The sequence below is a fragment of the Chenopodium quinoa genome, unplaced genomic scaffold (assembly GCF_001683475.1).
Source record: "Chenopodium quinoa cultivar QQ74 unplaced genomic scaffold, ASM168347v1, whole genome shotgun sequence".
In the NCBI taxonomy this organism is placed as follows: domain Eukaryota; kingdom Viridiplantae; phylum Streptophyta; class Magnoliopsida; order Caryophyllales; family Amaranthaceae; genus Chenopodium; species Chenopodium quinoa.
In genome coordinates, this window is record NW_018743977.1 from 4,165,989 (window position 1) to 4,182,297 (window position 16,309).

The window sequence follows — 16,309 nt, forward strand, 5'->3', positions numbered from 1 at the left end:
GCATTTCTATTTTCACTAATATCAGCTCTAACACTCATCTCAAGCACTTTTTATAAGGTTATTGGAATTTCAAAACCTTTGATTCTCAAATTCGGAGGCTTTTATCTTCTGGTTAGCCTTGTGAGCTTGGTAGCTGCATACTTCACAGGTTTATTCTTCATTTTGAACAATATTACCTCGACCAAATCAATTGTAGTTTACGGGTCATTCATGGCCTTGATCATGTGTCTCACTTTTGTATGCATTCCTGCCTTTTTAATTCTCTGTCTCCCGAATTCTTTCCTTTCTAGTACTAGTTGTTTAGTCATGCGATGTGCTAGGTCTCTCAAATTAGTCAAACCTAGTCGATCAATGACTGATTATAGTTAAACAATGTAACTGTAATACAAGTATTGTAATGTAGTGAGAGAATTTTGATTATGGTTGGATAATATTAATTTCGTTTGTATTTGTGAGTAACAACATTAAATTGGATTTTGAGATAAAAATACGTTTGGGTGATGCCGTGAGGTATTAATTGGATTTTGAAAAAAAAAATTCGGCTTGAATGTTAAATCATAACACATATTGTTGCCATAATAGGGATATCAGTGGGGATGGATTTGGCGGGTGGTGGGGCGGGGATGGGGATAAAAACCATACCCGCCATGGGTGATGGGGCGGAGATGGATTTTAGATTGTCCCCGTCCCATCCCCACCCCGCCCTACCCGCCCAACTTCATACCCGCCTCATGCCCACATTTATATATTTTAAAAATAAAATTATGTACTTCTATAATTTTATAAAATAAATTAAGTAAAATAATGTAGTAAAAGTATAATATTTTGTAATGTACTTATACTATAAGAGAAGAAAAAAAAGTGTAATATTAACGATGATTTTTTTTTATTATTGTATTTGGGAAGCGGTGATTAGGCGGGTCTTAGGGCGGGGTGAATATCCAAATGGGGGGTGGGACGGGGATGATTTTGAAATTGTACCCGGCAGGGTGGGGATGGGGATAAATTTTGGATCCGCCACGGGGATGGGGTTAGGGATGAGAATGTTAGGCGGAGATGGAAATGAGAAAGCCAACATCTGTCCCGCCCCATTGACATCCCTATGTCATAACTAATACTTATTTTATAATAGGAGAAATCTATTTTAACTATATTTTGACGTATAATATCATTAATTTATGTAGAAACAATGCATAGAAAGGTACCAACTACTCCTATTTGAAAAGCAAAAGTGTATATTTGTACTTTTTATCCAAATTACGCTGTCAGCCTATCCTGCATTGCATTTGCATTTAGCACCCTTGTTTAAATAGGTTTTTTTTCTAAGTGTCGTAAAAGGCAAACAGTATAGACATGATCAGATTGATGATTGATCCCGTGTTTTGGGTATTATCTCCAATATCTTTCTTACACATGCACTTGTAAAATGATATTTGCTAAATTTAAATTAATTTTTCATAATTGAAATTCTTTCTACTGAGATTATTTTATTTATTTATTTTGCAAAAATTATATTATTTTTACTAAACTTAAATTAATTATTTTGATAGATTAAAATTTATTTTAATTGATTTAATATTGTTTGTGTTCTTCAAAATTACTTATTTTTACTAATTGCAATTTATTTTTAGTGAAATTGAACTGATTGATTTAACAGACGCATAGTTTTTGATAAGGAAATTGTCTAACGATCATGAAATATTCGAGTTTAAAATTGCAGGACGAAATTGATTGAATATTTTTTTGGACTTCAAAATTGTTTGAATGCTTACAGCTAATAATTGAAAACTCCTTGAATATGTTTACAGATCTTCAAACCCTTCTTCATCGGCTTCCTCTTCAGTCCTATGAAATTCACTTCGCCACATTTCCATCTGCATAGATGTCCAACAATATTAGTACAACGTTTTAAAAAATAACAAAGGAAAATTTAGGGTATTTTAGTAAACATATGTCAACTCAATTTCTCAACTCAAGACTCTGCAATCTGCACCGCTTCTATTGGTTTGAGAAAAGATTTTAATCACAGTTCATAACTTTATAGTGGCAAACATTGGACAAAGTCTACATTACAGCTAAATTTTTCTACGACGACATTTTGACAGTGTAGAGATAATTTATCAAACTATACTCTGTATGTCTCATCTTATATCCCGTTATCTTTAGTTGTGCTGTTGTGCCTCATCCAGGTGAAATGACAAAGTTGGATGTGAAACACATGATCCCATCCTGTTAACTTCATCTTAGAATTGGAATGGGAGAAGCACATATGTTACAGTTTTTCAAAGCCAATTCCACAATTAAAGCCCTTTTTCTCCCATATCGCAGGTGAAACTAAGTATGAATGGAAGATCATATGTTCTCTAACCTGATCATCTGAAAATCTCATATGCTCCGCAACAAAGAGCATAGTACTGGAGGTTTCGTCTGATAGACCTCTACACAAACTTCTAGCCACATCTTTATAGTCGATCACATGAACCTGAAATCCATGGCGCATGAAAAGCTTGTGCATCCATTCTTCACGACTGGTCTGGGAATGAATGAAAAGTAACAAATAGTCTTTCATAGAGAAAGGGATGTAAGTTAGGTTCAAAGCAAGCATGACAGGGAAATGTAACTACCTTCAGCTCAACTTCAGTTTCTGCTAAACAGACAGGGACTTCTCCCATTACAAGACTTCCCTTCATGGCTAAACTACTGACAACAGATAGAATATCTTCAAAACTTGTCAATGTCATTAAAGGCAGACCCTGCATGAGCAAAAATTACATTTACTAATAAAATACACTGATCTATAGAAACAAGAAGGGCCAAGAAAGACAAATGTCGATGACAAGAAAACCTGGAGAGCCCATATACTGGGGCGGTTACCATTAAATCCTTTCTTACGCAAGACTTCTTGTATGTTAAAAGACTCTAGTGAAACATGAAACAATAAGCAGCTCCTGCTGATCTGAGCACCAATATCTAAAATTTTATAAACCATGTCAAGACTCAAGACATAATCCTCTCGTTAAAGAAATACACAGGCAGACTGCAAGATATTATGGGTTTATTAGAAGATTTATGATACATAAAACTTCCATGAAATGGAAAATTGCACCAAGATATTCATGAAATTTATTAAGTAAAAAAATCAAGGAAAATTCTACATGGTGGCCTCTAGTTTTTGCATTTTCTATCTGGTAGAATTTTGTTTCTCCATATTCTATAGTGACCTCCTAGAATTGTATAAGTCTAATGTGTGCACTAATTATCCTTAAATGGGCTAACCCATGTTTTCTTGGTTCATCTTCATTATTTAGCTGGTGACCTTGATGTTTTGATGATGACACAAGACAAACTTATATAAAGGTGCTAATGGCTTGAGTGTTTTAGAATGTGGTGCTTGAGAGTAGGGTATGCGTACTCGGTCCATATAAGGAGACATTCAAGGAACAAAGGAAGCCTTCAAGTAAAGACACATAGGAAGAGTTCCTTGACACTGGTGCTTCGGAGTAGAAACGGAGAACAGAGAGGTTCTTATAGGAACAGAAGCTTGTAATAGGTTGTTTCCCTATTCTAGTAAATTATCGTTGTTTAAAATCCCTAATGATCAGGGTTTTCTTCTTATTTAGGGTCAAGAAGTTTTCAACGCTAAAGTTCTGTTTGTCATTGAGTTCCTTAGCTTCAGTATATTCCGCAAAAAGTTAGGCAAACTTTCCATACTAATATTCACCCCCCCCCCCTCTCTTGTAGTATTCATATAGAGTAACATTAACTTCAGTAACTATAATTACTAACTCACCCCTAAATTGTTTAATCAAAATCCTTGATGACTCACCACCACCACCCAGCTACCATCGCCACTCCACCATCCAGCCACCCTGAAGCAACCCTACCCAACTTCACCACCCAAAATTACCCCCACCTACCAAAAACCACCCAACCTCACTTGCCTCACCTCAAACCCACTCCCACCGCACCCCAACACCACCTCCACTAACCTGAAACAGCCCACCCACCCCAGCCTAGATTCCACCTCAAAATTGATTTAGTTGAACAAATTGCAAGCTAAATCAAATTGGGGCTTTTGTGCGCCACAATTTGCAAGCTGCTACTGTCGGTGTGAGTTGAGCGTCGCAAGGGAGTTGGGTGTAGGTGAGGTTTTTAAGGTGCAGCAAGGGTCAAATGAGGTGAATTGTGAGTGCTCTATGGCTACGATGGCGGCGGTAGTAGCTGGGTAAGTTCTGTTGTCGTGAAGGATCTGCGATGTAGATGTAACAGAAGTTGCAGGTTGTTGGTTTTGAGTGAATGTAGGGTGGTTTTGGGTTAGATGTGGTGGGTGGGCGATGGTCTTGGTGAAGGTAGCCAGTAGCAGCTAGGCTATGGTCTTGATGGTGGTAACAGCTAGGCGATGGTGGTTCTGGTGCTTTAGTAAGTGGGAATTGGTGGTGGTGGGGTGAGTAAGTAATTTTTAGATTTAGGTTAAGATTTAGTCATTTTATAGCTAGGTTAGCCATATAAAACACAAAAAGGGCACATTTGAAAATTATGCAACAGTAAAGGGTCTCTTAATAAATGGTCAATAAAAAATTCCACCAAATAAAAAATGCACAAACTAGAGGCTACCATATAGAATTTCCCAAAAATCAAAAGAGCACAGCCATAAGAAGAGTACTACTCTCACTCTCAATGTAGCAAATGGAAATATGATATCGAAAGTCGAATCATTTTTTACTGCACATAAGCATATACGCAACATCAACACCCCTGAGGCTATTAGGAATGGAAAACATTAAGATTCTAATGACTTCGATATCAATATTTGAAATCTTTACCCACATAACTATAAGAGGCCACCACATTTTGCAGATGTCACAACTCACAACATACCTTTAAGCTTCTGAGATACGTCGCAGTAGATTCTATCTGGTGATATGTCAAATATCAATGTAGAGCTTGGCCAAGTAAGTCTATAAACACGAGTATCCGCACCATCTGTCAATAAAACAACCTACATAATTTTCATAATGCCCTCAAACTGTAGTCAAACATAGTCACTACCCTTGATATGAACTGAAAACTTCAAATGTTAAGACTAGTCATACCTGTTTCAGTTCATCGTTATTTCTCAAATTTTGGAGCAAACTATCATCAATGAACTTGGTCGCAAGGCAATAAGGGTGCACATGCTGCTCCGTATAGACAGGAATATTTGCAGGAACCAAGCAAGCCACATAAGGATCATGGAAAAGAGGGTCTGCAGACGCAGAAAAGCCAGAGGCCCGACATGTTAGAATCATGATCTGAGCACCACAAACCATTGCCAAAGAAAAATTCTTACAATAAAAGACAATTAAGACAATATTGAGATGACATTAAAGGATTTCGGCTGCTAAATTTTCTATTTCAACCAGTTCTTAAAATGATAAGGGATTGACTAATTTTACATACTTCTGCAGCTTATTGAACTATATTATCCTTTGTTCTTTCGGATATGACGTTATACCAACTACCAAGCCCTCAAGCAGTCGATACTAAACCAACTAATTAATACATAAACTTATATCTATTTCTCCCCTTTATTAACATAACAGACAGATAGGCAAAGGCAGAATTTTGCCAATCAATCAAAATTCATGCAGCTGGAAGCCTGGAACATATGGGATGGCTTCTGCATCAGATTCAGCAAGGGTGTGATTGATACAATGGTCTGTTCAAGTACCAACTATTACCAAATAATCACATATTCAACTTGAAGGGAGGCCACTACAAGGGAAACAACTTTGAAACCAGCTGCCATGAAAATGTATAGAGAGGCAATTTATAAGAACAATAAAGATTAACACCTAATTTCGTAAATACCCATTTGAAACAAACATTAACTCCTAATTTCGTAAATACCCATTTGAAACAAACGTTAACAGACTTTAATACAACAGCTGATTCCTGGATTTCCATGTAACTTTACAGAAGCCTACCAACTGTTCGATAAAATGCCTAAATGAAAATTTGGGGACAATGAATGCTGTAAAGGAGAGGAATACCTGGGCGATGGGTCTCTTGTAAACGAAGAGTAGCAGAATGTAGGGCAGCTTGAAGAAAAGGGTCATCATCACTGCTCAAATTTGCGGCGACCCTGAAACGATTTTTCGATTTTTTGAGGTTGTATTGGTTATGGAGGAAGGCAGCAAAGGTGGGGACATGGCTGAAATGCCTGAAACATTGTAAAGCTTCCATCTTTAAGAGGGTAGATTTGCCGAAGAAGGTAGCGTTTTGAGTGGGAAAAGCTGTTCAACTTCAATTACAGTCTTACATGTCTTATCATACAAACTACTCCGTAGCAAGATGACTATACTCTTCGGAGTATAGTATATTCGTATTTTTTGAACAAATTTTTTCACACATACCGTCCACATCAACATGTAAATTGAGTATTCGGAGCGCGTACCTTCAATCTCAGCAACTTCAAAATCTATTCCCATATACCGTCCACGTCAACATGTAAATTGAGTATTCAGAGTATGTACCTTCAATTTCGGCAACTTCAAAATCTTCATCACTGAGGCCACGGCTCTTCACAAAGGTACTCTTTTGGCCATTGAGTTCGGGATAAAGAATATTCATATTGAGAGCGATAATCTCCCTGTCATCAACTGTATCAAGGGCACTTGAGGGACATATGCACTCATCTCACCAAGTTTGGCAATTGAAGTATAAGTAATAAGACACACAAGTATATTTTGTGAGGCAAATCGGGTAACTGACTAGATAGCTAATGTAGGTTATTTAGGAGAGAATTCAAGTTTATACCCTTGATTGACAAACTTTGTTTATCGAGGAGCTTTTTGGTCAATTTACATGCTTTCAGTTGGGGTATTTCTGTAAAGGTAAAAAAGTCATGTAACGTCCGTTTACTGAGAGAATTAACAGTTTTTAACCCAACCCAATATCTGTTTTTCCCCATATGTGAACGGAGTACTACCGAAGCCGACCACAACCACCATCTCCTTCCTCCTTCAACCCACAACTGGAAATAAACCGACCACCATCTTATCTTCTTCTTGCCGACCAACTAGGAGCTTCAATGGTAGAAATCTCAGAGCTTAAATGGTAGAGAAAAATTAAAGCTTAACTTCAAGCTTTTAATTGAGAAATCGATAAAAGAAGAAAAACTTACTTACCCTTTAGGGTTATCCTATCCCTAAATTTCTCCATTTTTCTTAGGGTTTTCGTTTTATTTAGCGTTAAAGACGCCAAGCCGCTATTGATGTCAGTGTTGGTATCGGTAGATGAGGATGGTGGTCAGTTCGAGGAAGAAGCTAGATGAAAATGATAGTTGGTTTTCGGCTATGGGTTGAAAGAGGAAGGAGATGAAGGAAGAAAGTGGTGGTGGTCAGTTCCGATGGTCGTGATTCAAATAAGGAGATGAATGAGGTATAACAAATAAAAATATAAAATAAAACTAAACGGACGTTAGTTAACGTTGCTAACATCCAGTTCTTACATATTCCTTTACATTTTCCATCAGTACAACATTTTATAATTCAGCTTTTCCCTTTTGTTAGTTGAGATAAACTTTATTTTGTTTATATGTGAGATTAATGGGGTTTTGCTCGTTATTTAGTTAGTAATAATATAGATATTATTCCTTGTAATAACTCTAGTCTCTCAACCATTCTCTCTTCTGATGCATTAGGAGTTCCCCTCGTGAAGAAGGTCTCCGAAGGTTTTTCTCTTTTTCTAACCTTTATTAAAAAAAAAAAATTAAAATTATTTTTATTGAATCTATTTGAGCATAATGCTTTTTTTTTTTCTAAAAAAAAGGAAGTCCCAAAAGGGAACAATATTTGATCATAATACTTGATGGCACACAAATTACTTTAAATTGTTGTCAAGAATAAATTTTGACACAAACCCTAAAGAAAGGAGTGTTAGAAGCAATTTTTTAAAACAATTCACACGACTATTCTCTTTATCCCTAAATTATTGTTTAATTACACTTTTGTGGGTCAAGTTCAAAAAAATTTTAATGACAAATTATCACTACATTATAAAACTAACAGTCATTTATTTCAATGTTTACTTTTATGATATAGCATTTTATATAGTTTTCGCATAGGTGAAATTGGAGATACGTGGTGTAGATGGGAGTATTTGTATTATAAAAAGTTAAATGGAGCAAACAAATAATACGTAGTAACAAATAGATTACACGAAAATATTTAGAAGTCGACAAAAGAGATTATTTTAGAATCCAACCACTAAATACAAGAAGAATTCCTAAATGAGAAGCTTGATTAATTTTTTTTAAAAAAAAAATACTCTCTCCGTCCCTTATTTACATGTCTACTTTTCATTTTACACGGGAATTAAGGAACTTAAAAGTCATGACTGGGAAATACAAATATGCATGTGGGGTTAGAGAGAGATAGAGAGAAAGAAAATGTAGTTGATAATTATTGAAGAGATTGAGAGAAAAAGAAAATGATGTCAAAAGTACAAAAAAAAAATGACAACTTATCAAAAAAAGGAATATTGTCAAAAAGTATAATCTACCAACTTAAAAGGCATGTAATTTTGAAACCCCAAAAAAGAATGTAAATAAGGATGGAGGGAGTAACATAAAAGATGGTAGTAGGTGTTAGTCAAATAATTTCAGCTAAATAAACACCAATTAGATAATTATTATAACTTTTAATCATGATTATTAGAATTAATATTAATATTAATGGTATATATATATATATATATAAAATAAAAAATTCCACAACCATCACAATTCACCAAACATCAATCTACCAACCCATTTCGAATACTACTCATAGCTCCCACTAATTGACACCAACTTATCTTCAAACCTCCAAAAATTCATCAATGGAGTTTGAACCAACCACCACCCAATCCTCTGAATCCCCAGAAAATGAGAATAATCCGCCATTGTTAACCCCCTTCAAACCTCCAACAGCTTCCCTCTCTCTTTCTCTCTCCTCTGCTCTTACTCTTCCTACCCACTTCTTCATCCCTTCCAAAATTACCCAACTTTTCTCCCCCAAAAACGTCAAAATCCCACCTCAAATCACCTCTGCACTCTGCACTCTTTCTCTCTCTTCCTCCACTCTCTCTCCTCCAAAACCCTTCTCCAAAAAGTCTTCATTCTCTGCTACCCCTCTTCAAAACCCTCTTTCTGTCAACCCTCGTCTTCCTTCAGACCCCTCTAATGGCGCCGCTGTTCGAAGAGCCACCATTGTTTGGTTCAGAAATGACCTTAGAGTTCATGACAATGAGTGTCTTACAACTGCAAACAATGAGTCAATGTCTGTTCTTCCTGTTTACTGTTTTGATCCTAGGGATTACGGGAAATCGTCTTCTGGGTTCGATAAAACCGGGCCGTTTAGGGCTTCTTTCTTGGTTGAATCGGTTTCTGATCTTAGGAGGAATCTTAGGGCAAGAGGGTCTGATTTGGTTGTGAGAATTGGGAAGCCTGAGACAGTTCTTGTTGAGATGGCTAAAGCAATTGGAGCTGATGCGGTGTATGTGCACCGGGAAGTGTCGAAAGAGGAGGCGAAATCGGAGGCGAAGATTGAGACAGCAATGAAGGATGAAGGGGTTGAAGTGAAGTATTTTTGGGGTAGTACATTGTATCATTTGGAGGATTTGCCCTTTGAATTGCAGGGTATGCCTACTAATTATGGTGGGTTTAGGGAGAAAGTGCAAGGGTTGAAGGTTAGGGATACTATTGCTGCTTTGGATCAGTTGAAAGGGTTGCCTTCTAGAGGGGATGTGGAGCCTGGAGAGATTCCTTCTCTTGTTGATTTGGGTCTTAACCCAAATGCTACATTGTCTCAGGTTTTATTTGCTTCTAGCATTTCAAGTTCTTGTTTGGTTTTGTCGAAATTGTTTGATGTTTTTCTGTTGATAAAATGCTTTGATTATTTGATTATATTATATGTGTTGGAATTTATGGTTTGATGTGTAAAATTCCATTGTCTATTGCTGTGAATTCTTTTCAATTTTGCACTGGTTAACTGGGTTGACTAAGAGGAAGTCTTTGAGCTTTTGCAACTGAATGTTATGTGAAGGCATTTGGATTTGTATGAGGAATTGTGTAAATGTTTGCAACTTTCTGCATAATGTTGGACATATTAGTTTAGGAAAATGGAAACTAATAATCCCACCTTTAGTGCGTCTTCTATAAACAATCCCACTTTTTGAAATTCCAGAAACAATCCCACCTTTGGTAGGGATCTTCCATTAACGATCCTTTTGACCTACAACCTGTTAAATAGGTTAATTTTTTTTCCTTTTTTTTTTTTCCTTTTTTTTTTCTTAGTCTTATTCCTCGGACCACCAGTGCACCACCATTACACCACCCCTGCTCCCTCATGCATCGCACCAGCCTGCTCACCACGTTCACACCTCACCTAGCACCGACAACATGCTGCTACCCTCCTCCCACTTCACCATCAGCAGCAACCGCAAGCAGCCGCTCCACTACTGCAGCCAACAACCCCTTATCTCACGCACCTTTCTCACAACAGATTCACGACAACAGCTCACAACAGGCAGCCACCTGCTGTTACAGCCGCTAAACCACCGCCCAGCCCACCTCACAAGCACGCCGCATCAACGCGCCACCATTGCAGCCCACTTACAACCGCCGGATCTCCAATTCGAACACCTACATCATCAATTCACACCCACAAATCAGCCTGAAAACTCCACCCCCAGCCCCTAAAAATCTGACCCATCCCTGAAAACTCCACCCCCAGCCCCGAAAAACTCCACCCCAGCCCCGATAAACTCCACCCCGAAAACACCTTGATAAATCCTTTCACTCTTTCAGCTCTGACCTCGTTCCTTCTTCTTCAACTTAACCTCGCTCCTTAAATTGACTATGTGTGCTTTAATATCTTGTTTAGTGGAGAGTGGACTAGAGCATGTAGGTTGTTTATACATGGAAGGCATTTGAGGAACCATAGATTGATGAATTAGCCTCCCTCTCGTTCATTTTCACTTACTGTAACCTTTTATCTGACAGTCACATATGTCAAACTTTACAAATAGCCTCCGTTATGTTTTGTACGCATTCATGGAACTCCCTATCACGCCTTGGGTGGTATCTTCTACAGAAGCATTGGGGATGCTGATGTTGTAGTGTCTTGTGTTATTACTATATGTATTCTCCTGGAAATATTTTCTGTTGGGAAAAGCAAACATTGAAGTTAACCGTTCCTTTAGCCTTGTCTTTGTCTATGAAACTTTCAAGTGTGTGTCTTAGATGGTCATTATGATATTATTGGTCTTGCATAGAGCTATTGAAAATATGTTCGTTACGGTATTAGAGGTCCTCTTAACAAGAAAATTCCACTAAAAAACTGGGAAATAGGCAATCCTAATGATAGATATGCCATATGTTAGTTCCAACAGTTAGGAGAGTATAGTGAACAATGCTAATAAATAGAAATGATTTCCCTCTAAGGGGATGGTCTCAACTCGCAAGGACTTGAGGCAATTTAGAAAAGTCCTACATCATATCTTACATTTTTGAATTTTAGTCATTTCCAACCATTTTTTTGGGCTACGGTGATAATAACTTCCCCATACATTTCCAATATTGTGAAACAGGTGCCTGAATCACATTGGACTTGGACATTATTAATCAATCAATGAGCTATGCTGGACTTTGTACATGCTGCAAAGTTGCAAACCCATGGAGCCTGGTTGGCTCTACTATAGTTTTAGAAATGGAATTAATCCATCAAGTAAAGGGAATGGAATGTATATCAACCCATTATGAAACAAGTTGTTTGGTTCAGCTATAGTTTTAGAAATGGAATGGTACCCACAACTAGTGTTACCTAATCGCCCCTACCCCTTGTGAACCATGGACTAAAACAGGTGAATTATACTATAAAGTCGTTATTTTTGGCCAAATTTAACAAGGTAGCAGATTGCGAATTCGCACTGAATCTTATACTAGTGAATTGGGTAACATTGTCCACCTCATACTTATTTTTCAATACATTAGAATGACCATATTACTAGGGGTGAGCATAATAGTATACCCCGTTAAAATTCCTGAACCAGAACCTATTGTAACAGGTTCCTCAAAATGATAACTGGAATCGGAAGCTGTTGAACAGGTGAATGGGAACCAGAACCGGAACCTGTATGTTCAGGTTCCGATTCAAGGTACCCTACCTTTTAATATATTTTGTATTTTTTTTTGCAAAATTATGTCGAAACAATTTGAAGGGTCATAAATTTACAATGTTTACAACTTGCAAATATAACAACCCAAAAATAGTTGTTTAGCAAATTTAATGCATATATTTATAACAATTTTTTTATTCTTATTTAATAAAAATCGGGCTTGAATTGGTGTATGTTTAGGATTAAGTGATACTTTTATCAGGTTCCGGTTCCAAAAAATTGAGAACCTGAATCGGAGCCTGTTGCAACAGGTTCTCCATTTTACTACCCAGAACCGAAACCTCTTGTACAACCGGAACCTGCATTTCCGTTTCCTATTCAGGGTACCCTGATATTTTGCTCACCCCTACATATTACTGTATTAGTATCTTAGATCCAAGCTGCCATTTTTCTCTTATCAGTGTTATCACCCCTCTTCCTCCTCTTTTGTGGTTTTGCTGCTTAACGTGATTATTTTGTCAAAATGATGGTTGGTCTTAGCCATAATAAGCAAGATGGGGCTCATCATGGCTTGATTTGGCTATGGTGATGTTGAACAGTGCTGTTTTTCTTCTTCCTCTTCAATTCTCTTGTAGTTTTGTGTACTATATACATTTCTTCTACCTTCATAATCAAGACACATGTGTTCAGTTTCTGTTGTAGAGAGCGAAGTGAGCTCTCTGTTTCCACCAAATAACATAATCTGTTATACTGTTATCTCTGGGTGGTGCAGGTTTCAAATTTGGGGTACTGTTTATTAGAGGCAACCGATTAACTCCACTACTTTTACCAAACTAGTTGAAACAGAATCCTTCTTCTGATTCTCTGACCAGTTCCCACTTTTACCCCCTATCAAACATGCTCTTGATAGGTGTAGCCATTAATACTTTGCAAACAATTATCTTTTAGGACACGGAGGCTGAATTGTATAGGAAACTGTTTTGGTCAGTTGAATTAAATTCTGGACTTTGTAAATGACAGAACACTTTTTGGAATTAGGCAAATTGGATATTGTTCATTCAGGATGGATCATATTAGTAAAATTGGAGTGGCAGAGATGCGTATGTTGAGATAAATTTTAGGTGGAACACCTCAAAAGAAAAAATTAGAAATGAAGATATTAGGAGGAAAGTTGGAGTTGCGGTCATTGAGAATAAGATAAGGGATAGCCGATTGCGTGGTTTGAACGTGGAGATCAAAGACACTCCAGTATGGAAAGTAGAGGTTTGGGATAAAGGGGACCTTAGAATAAGCTGTGAAGGCCAAAGATGACTTGGCTGGAAGGAATTAAGAAGGACATGAAGAAGTTGAGTTTGCAGGAACATATAACATTTAGACAGAAGGAGAGGATCACGGTTGATGAGTACTTGTGGTTCATGTAGCCAGCCCCATCTTTGAGATTAAGGCTTTGATTGTTGTTGTTGAACATGACCAAACAGTGTTAGAGGACTTATATTGGTCAATTATAGGCCCCTTGACTGGATCATTAAATATGATGTTGTGTGATTTGCATATTCTTGATATTAAGATTTTGGCAATTCTCTTATTTGTGTAAGTTTTTCATAGGATGGAAAACCACCTGTTAATGGTTCCCTGGTGGGAGGAGAGACTGAAGCAATGCAAAGGCTCCAAAAGTTTGCAGCTGAATGCAAGGCGCAGCCACCAAAGTCCAAGGACGGCACTAACAGCATATATGGTGCCAATTTCTCGTGCAAAATTTCTCCATGGTTAGCCATGGGATGCCTTTCTCCTCGACATATGTTTGATGAGCTGAAGAAAACTGCTTCCAGGTATTGGGTTATTTTGTCGTGTTTATGTGGTTTTGTTTCCCTTGCTGTCAAATTTCTACAACTTTTAACTTTCTTAATACTCTCTTGTATAAATTATCAGAACAATTTCTGCTTCAAACCGAAAAGATGGTGATGATGGAATGAACTGGTTGATGTTTGAACTTCTGTGGAGGGATTTTTTTAGGTTGGTTACCTCTTGACAGAATGAATTTAATTTGACGGTACAGCTTTTATAGCTTAACTTCTTGCAATTCTCATATTGGTGTGTATGTGATCTTAATTTCCCAGATTTATCACAGCGAAATATAGTTCAGCAACAAAACATGCCAATCCTACCCCAGCTACTGCTTGCACAGGTGCACTTGCTTAAAGCAACTTTTATATCGTGATATAAGTGTGAGAGATTTGGGTAGCTGACAAGAGCAAAGGGCTCCTGTATAACAAAAAGTGGCGAATGCGGGAGCTTTTATTCTTCTGGAGTCAGTTTATTTCTACCCGTTTTTTTAACTGAGGATCTCTGCATATATTGTCAAGAACATATCTTTTGTAAACACTGTCCATCTTTTGAACTATTGACTGGGCTACTAATAATCAAAACTTCAGCTTTAGACTATGGTATCTCTCTAAATATCTGGCTAATTAATACTTGTAGGTTTTTTTTTTTTTTTTTTTTTTTTTTTTTTTTTTTTTTTTCTGTTGGCAATTAATGCATTTTGTTTAAAAGTTGGGAGTTATTTCGTTACAATCGTTGGGGCAAGGTCATGCAGGCGAAGTGAAGCTACCTTTGGACACGACATAATCTTTTTTTGGCTCGCCAATAATTTGGAATTATTGTTTTTGGAAAGAAAATTGTTTTTTTACAATTCTTTTAACATTAAAAATAAGAAAAATATTCTTTCAAAAAAAAAAAAGGAATATTTTGTGTACAATTACAAGTAGTTTAATTAGCAATATAAATTTATATGTAATTTTATAGTGATATGAAATTTTATATATACACACAGGTACAAGGTGCATCAAATTAGCTCATTTAATATTTTTATAAAAAAAATTATGAAATGAGCAAAAACCTACCTTTGGGTGCAACTACATATATGTGAACTCAGGTATATATATAAAACGTTTTGATAGTGATGACCTCATGCTAATATCAGTGATATTTGATGATAAAATTCATCGCAAATGTGTTTTTATCTCATAAAGTTCAATCAACCCTGTTCTATGGACATTGACACGGATCTATCTTACAAAATTACATATGAATTCATTTAACGTCATTTAATACCATCTTTTGAACAATCTTGAAGTGCATTTGTATCATTATACGAGGTTGCAAGTATCTTAATTGGAGATTTGATATTTTCTTTTCAAAGTGATGGGTCGATGGTAAACTTTGTACTCCGTAATATACTCCCAATGTGAACAAATAATCACCTCTGTTAGGTTTTGACACACATATTAAGAAATGTAATAGGGTAAGGTGAGAATGTGAGGGAAAGAGAGTTCACCTCAAATGAGTTGAGTGGACACACATATTAAGGAATGTGATAGTCAACCTCAAATGAGTTGAGTGGGAAATTTACCATTAAGTTACAAAAACATTTAATGAAATGCTAGAGGCCACCATAAAAAATTATCAAATCGCCATCATTTCAAGCTAAGAGACATCCTTGCCCTTACTAAAAAAATTTCCCATTTTCTTTCTCTAACATTAAGCCATCCACCACAACCAAGTCAACCACCACCAATCACGACACCGGTACAACCCACGCCACCACGTTGGCCACCACAACCCACAACAACCGTTTCAACCCCCACCATCTACATCGGACTGCCACCACGACCGCGAAAGTCGACGAGAAATGGATGGTGATCAAGGTGGCTTGTCGGAAGAATGCCGCCATCGGCATTTTAGCAGGTACGACTTTTTTTCCGGGGGTTTATATTAGTTAGATTGGCCGGAGAAACCGCCGGGTTGACGACGGTCAACCAGAGCCACAAACTGATTAACCGTCACGGTAACCGATTCTAGAGCTAAAAACCGGTTATCAGAGCTAAAAACTAGGGTTGTACAGAGTGTGGTCTAGACAGCACCAAACCGCAAACCAAACCGCAATTTTGTGGTTTGGTGCGATTTGCGGTTTGAAAATTGTGGTACGATTTCCAAAAATGGCCAAACCGCAATTTTGCGGTTTAGTGCGGTTTCCAAAACATTTTAGACCAAACCGCACTTTGATGCAGTTTGCGGTTTGGACCTTCAAACCACAAACCGTTATACCAATTTTATACTAATTCTATTAAAAAATATATAAAATAGGTTAAAAATATGATGTAATTTT

General features: G+C 37.1%; 2 protein-coding genes across 2 annotated transcripts; one reads left to right on the forward strand and one right to left on the reverse strand.

Annotated features, from left to right (window-relative positions):
* Positions 1 to 1,678: 1,678 nt before the first annotated feature.
* Positions 1,679 to 7,726, reverse strand: LOC110689838 (putative S-adenosyl-L-methionine-dependent methyltransferase Mflv_5024). The gene is made up of 7 exons (XM_021866671.1): positions 6,033 to 7,726; positions 5,094 to 5,245; positions 4,879 to 4,999; positions 2,846 to 2,970; positions 2,625 to 2,753; positions 2,369 to 2,533; positions 1,679 to 1,874 (listed from the first exon to the last, which is right to left on the reverse strand). The coding sequence occupies exons 1-7, from the start codon at positions 6,223 to 6,225 to the stop codon at positions 1,803 to 1,805; spliced, it is 957 nt and encodes a 318-aa protein (XP_021722363.1). The 5' UTR covers positions 6,226 to 7,726; the 3' UTR covers positions 1,679 to 1,802.
* Positions 7,727 to 8,745: 1,019 nt separating this feature from the next.
* LOC110689839 (blue-light photoreceptor PHR2-like) lies at positions 8,746 to 14,598 on the forward strand. The gene is made up of 4 exons (XM_021866672.1): positions 8,746 to 9,834; positions 13,747 to 13,970; positions 14,071 to 14,154; positions 14,259 to 14,598. Exons 1-4 carry the CDS (start codon positions 8,863 to 8,865, stop codon positions 14,338 to 14,340), a joined length of 1,362 nt encoding a protein of 453 aa, XP_021722364.1. The 5' UTR covers positions 8,746 to 8,862; the 3' UTR covers positions 14,341 to 14,598.
* Positions 14,599 to 16,309: the final 1,711 nt, after the last annotated feature.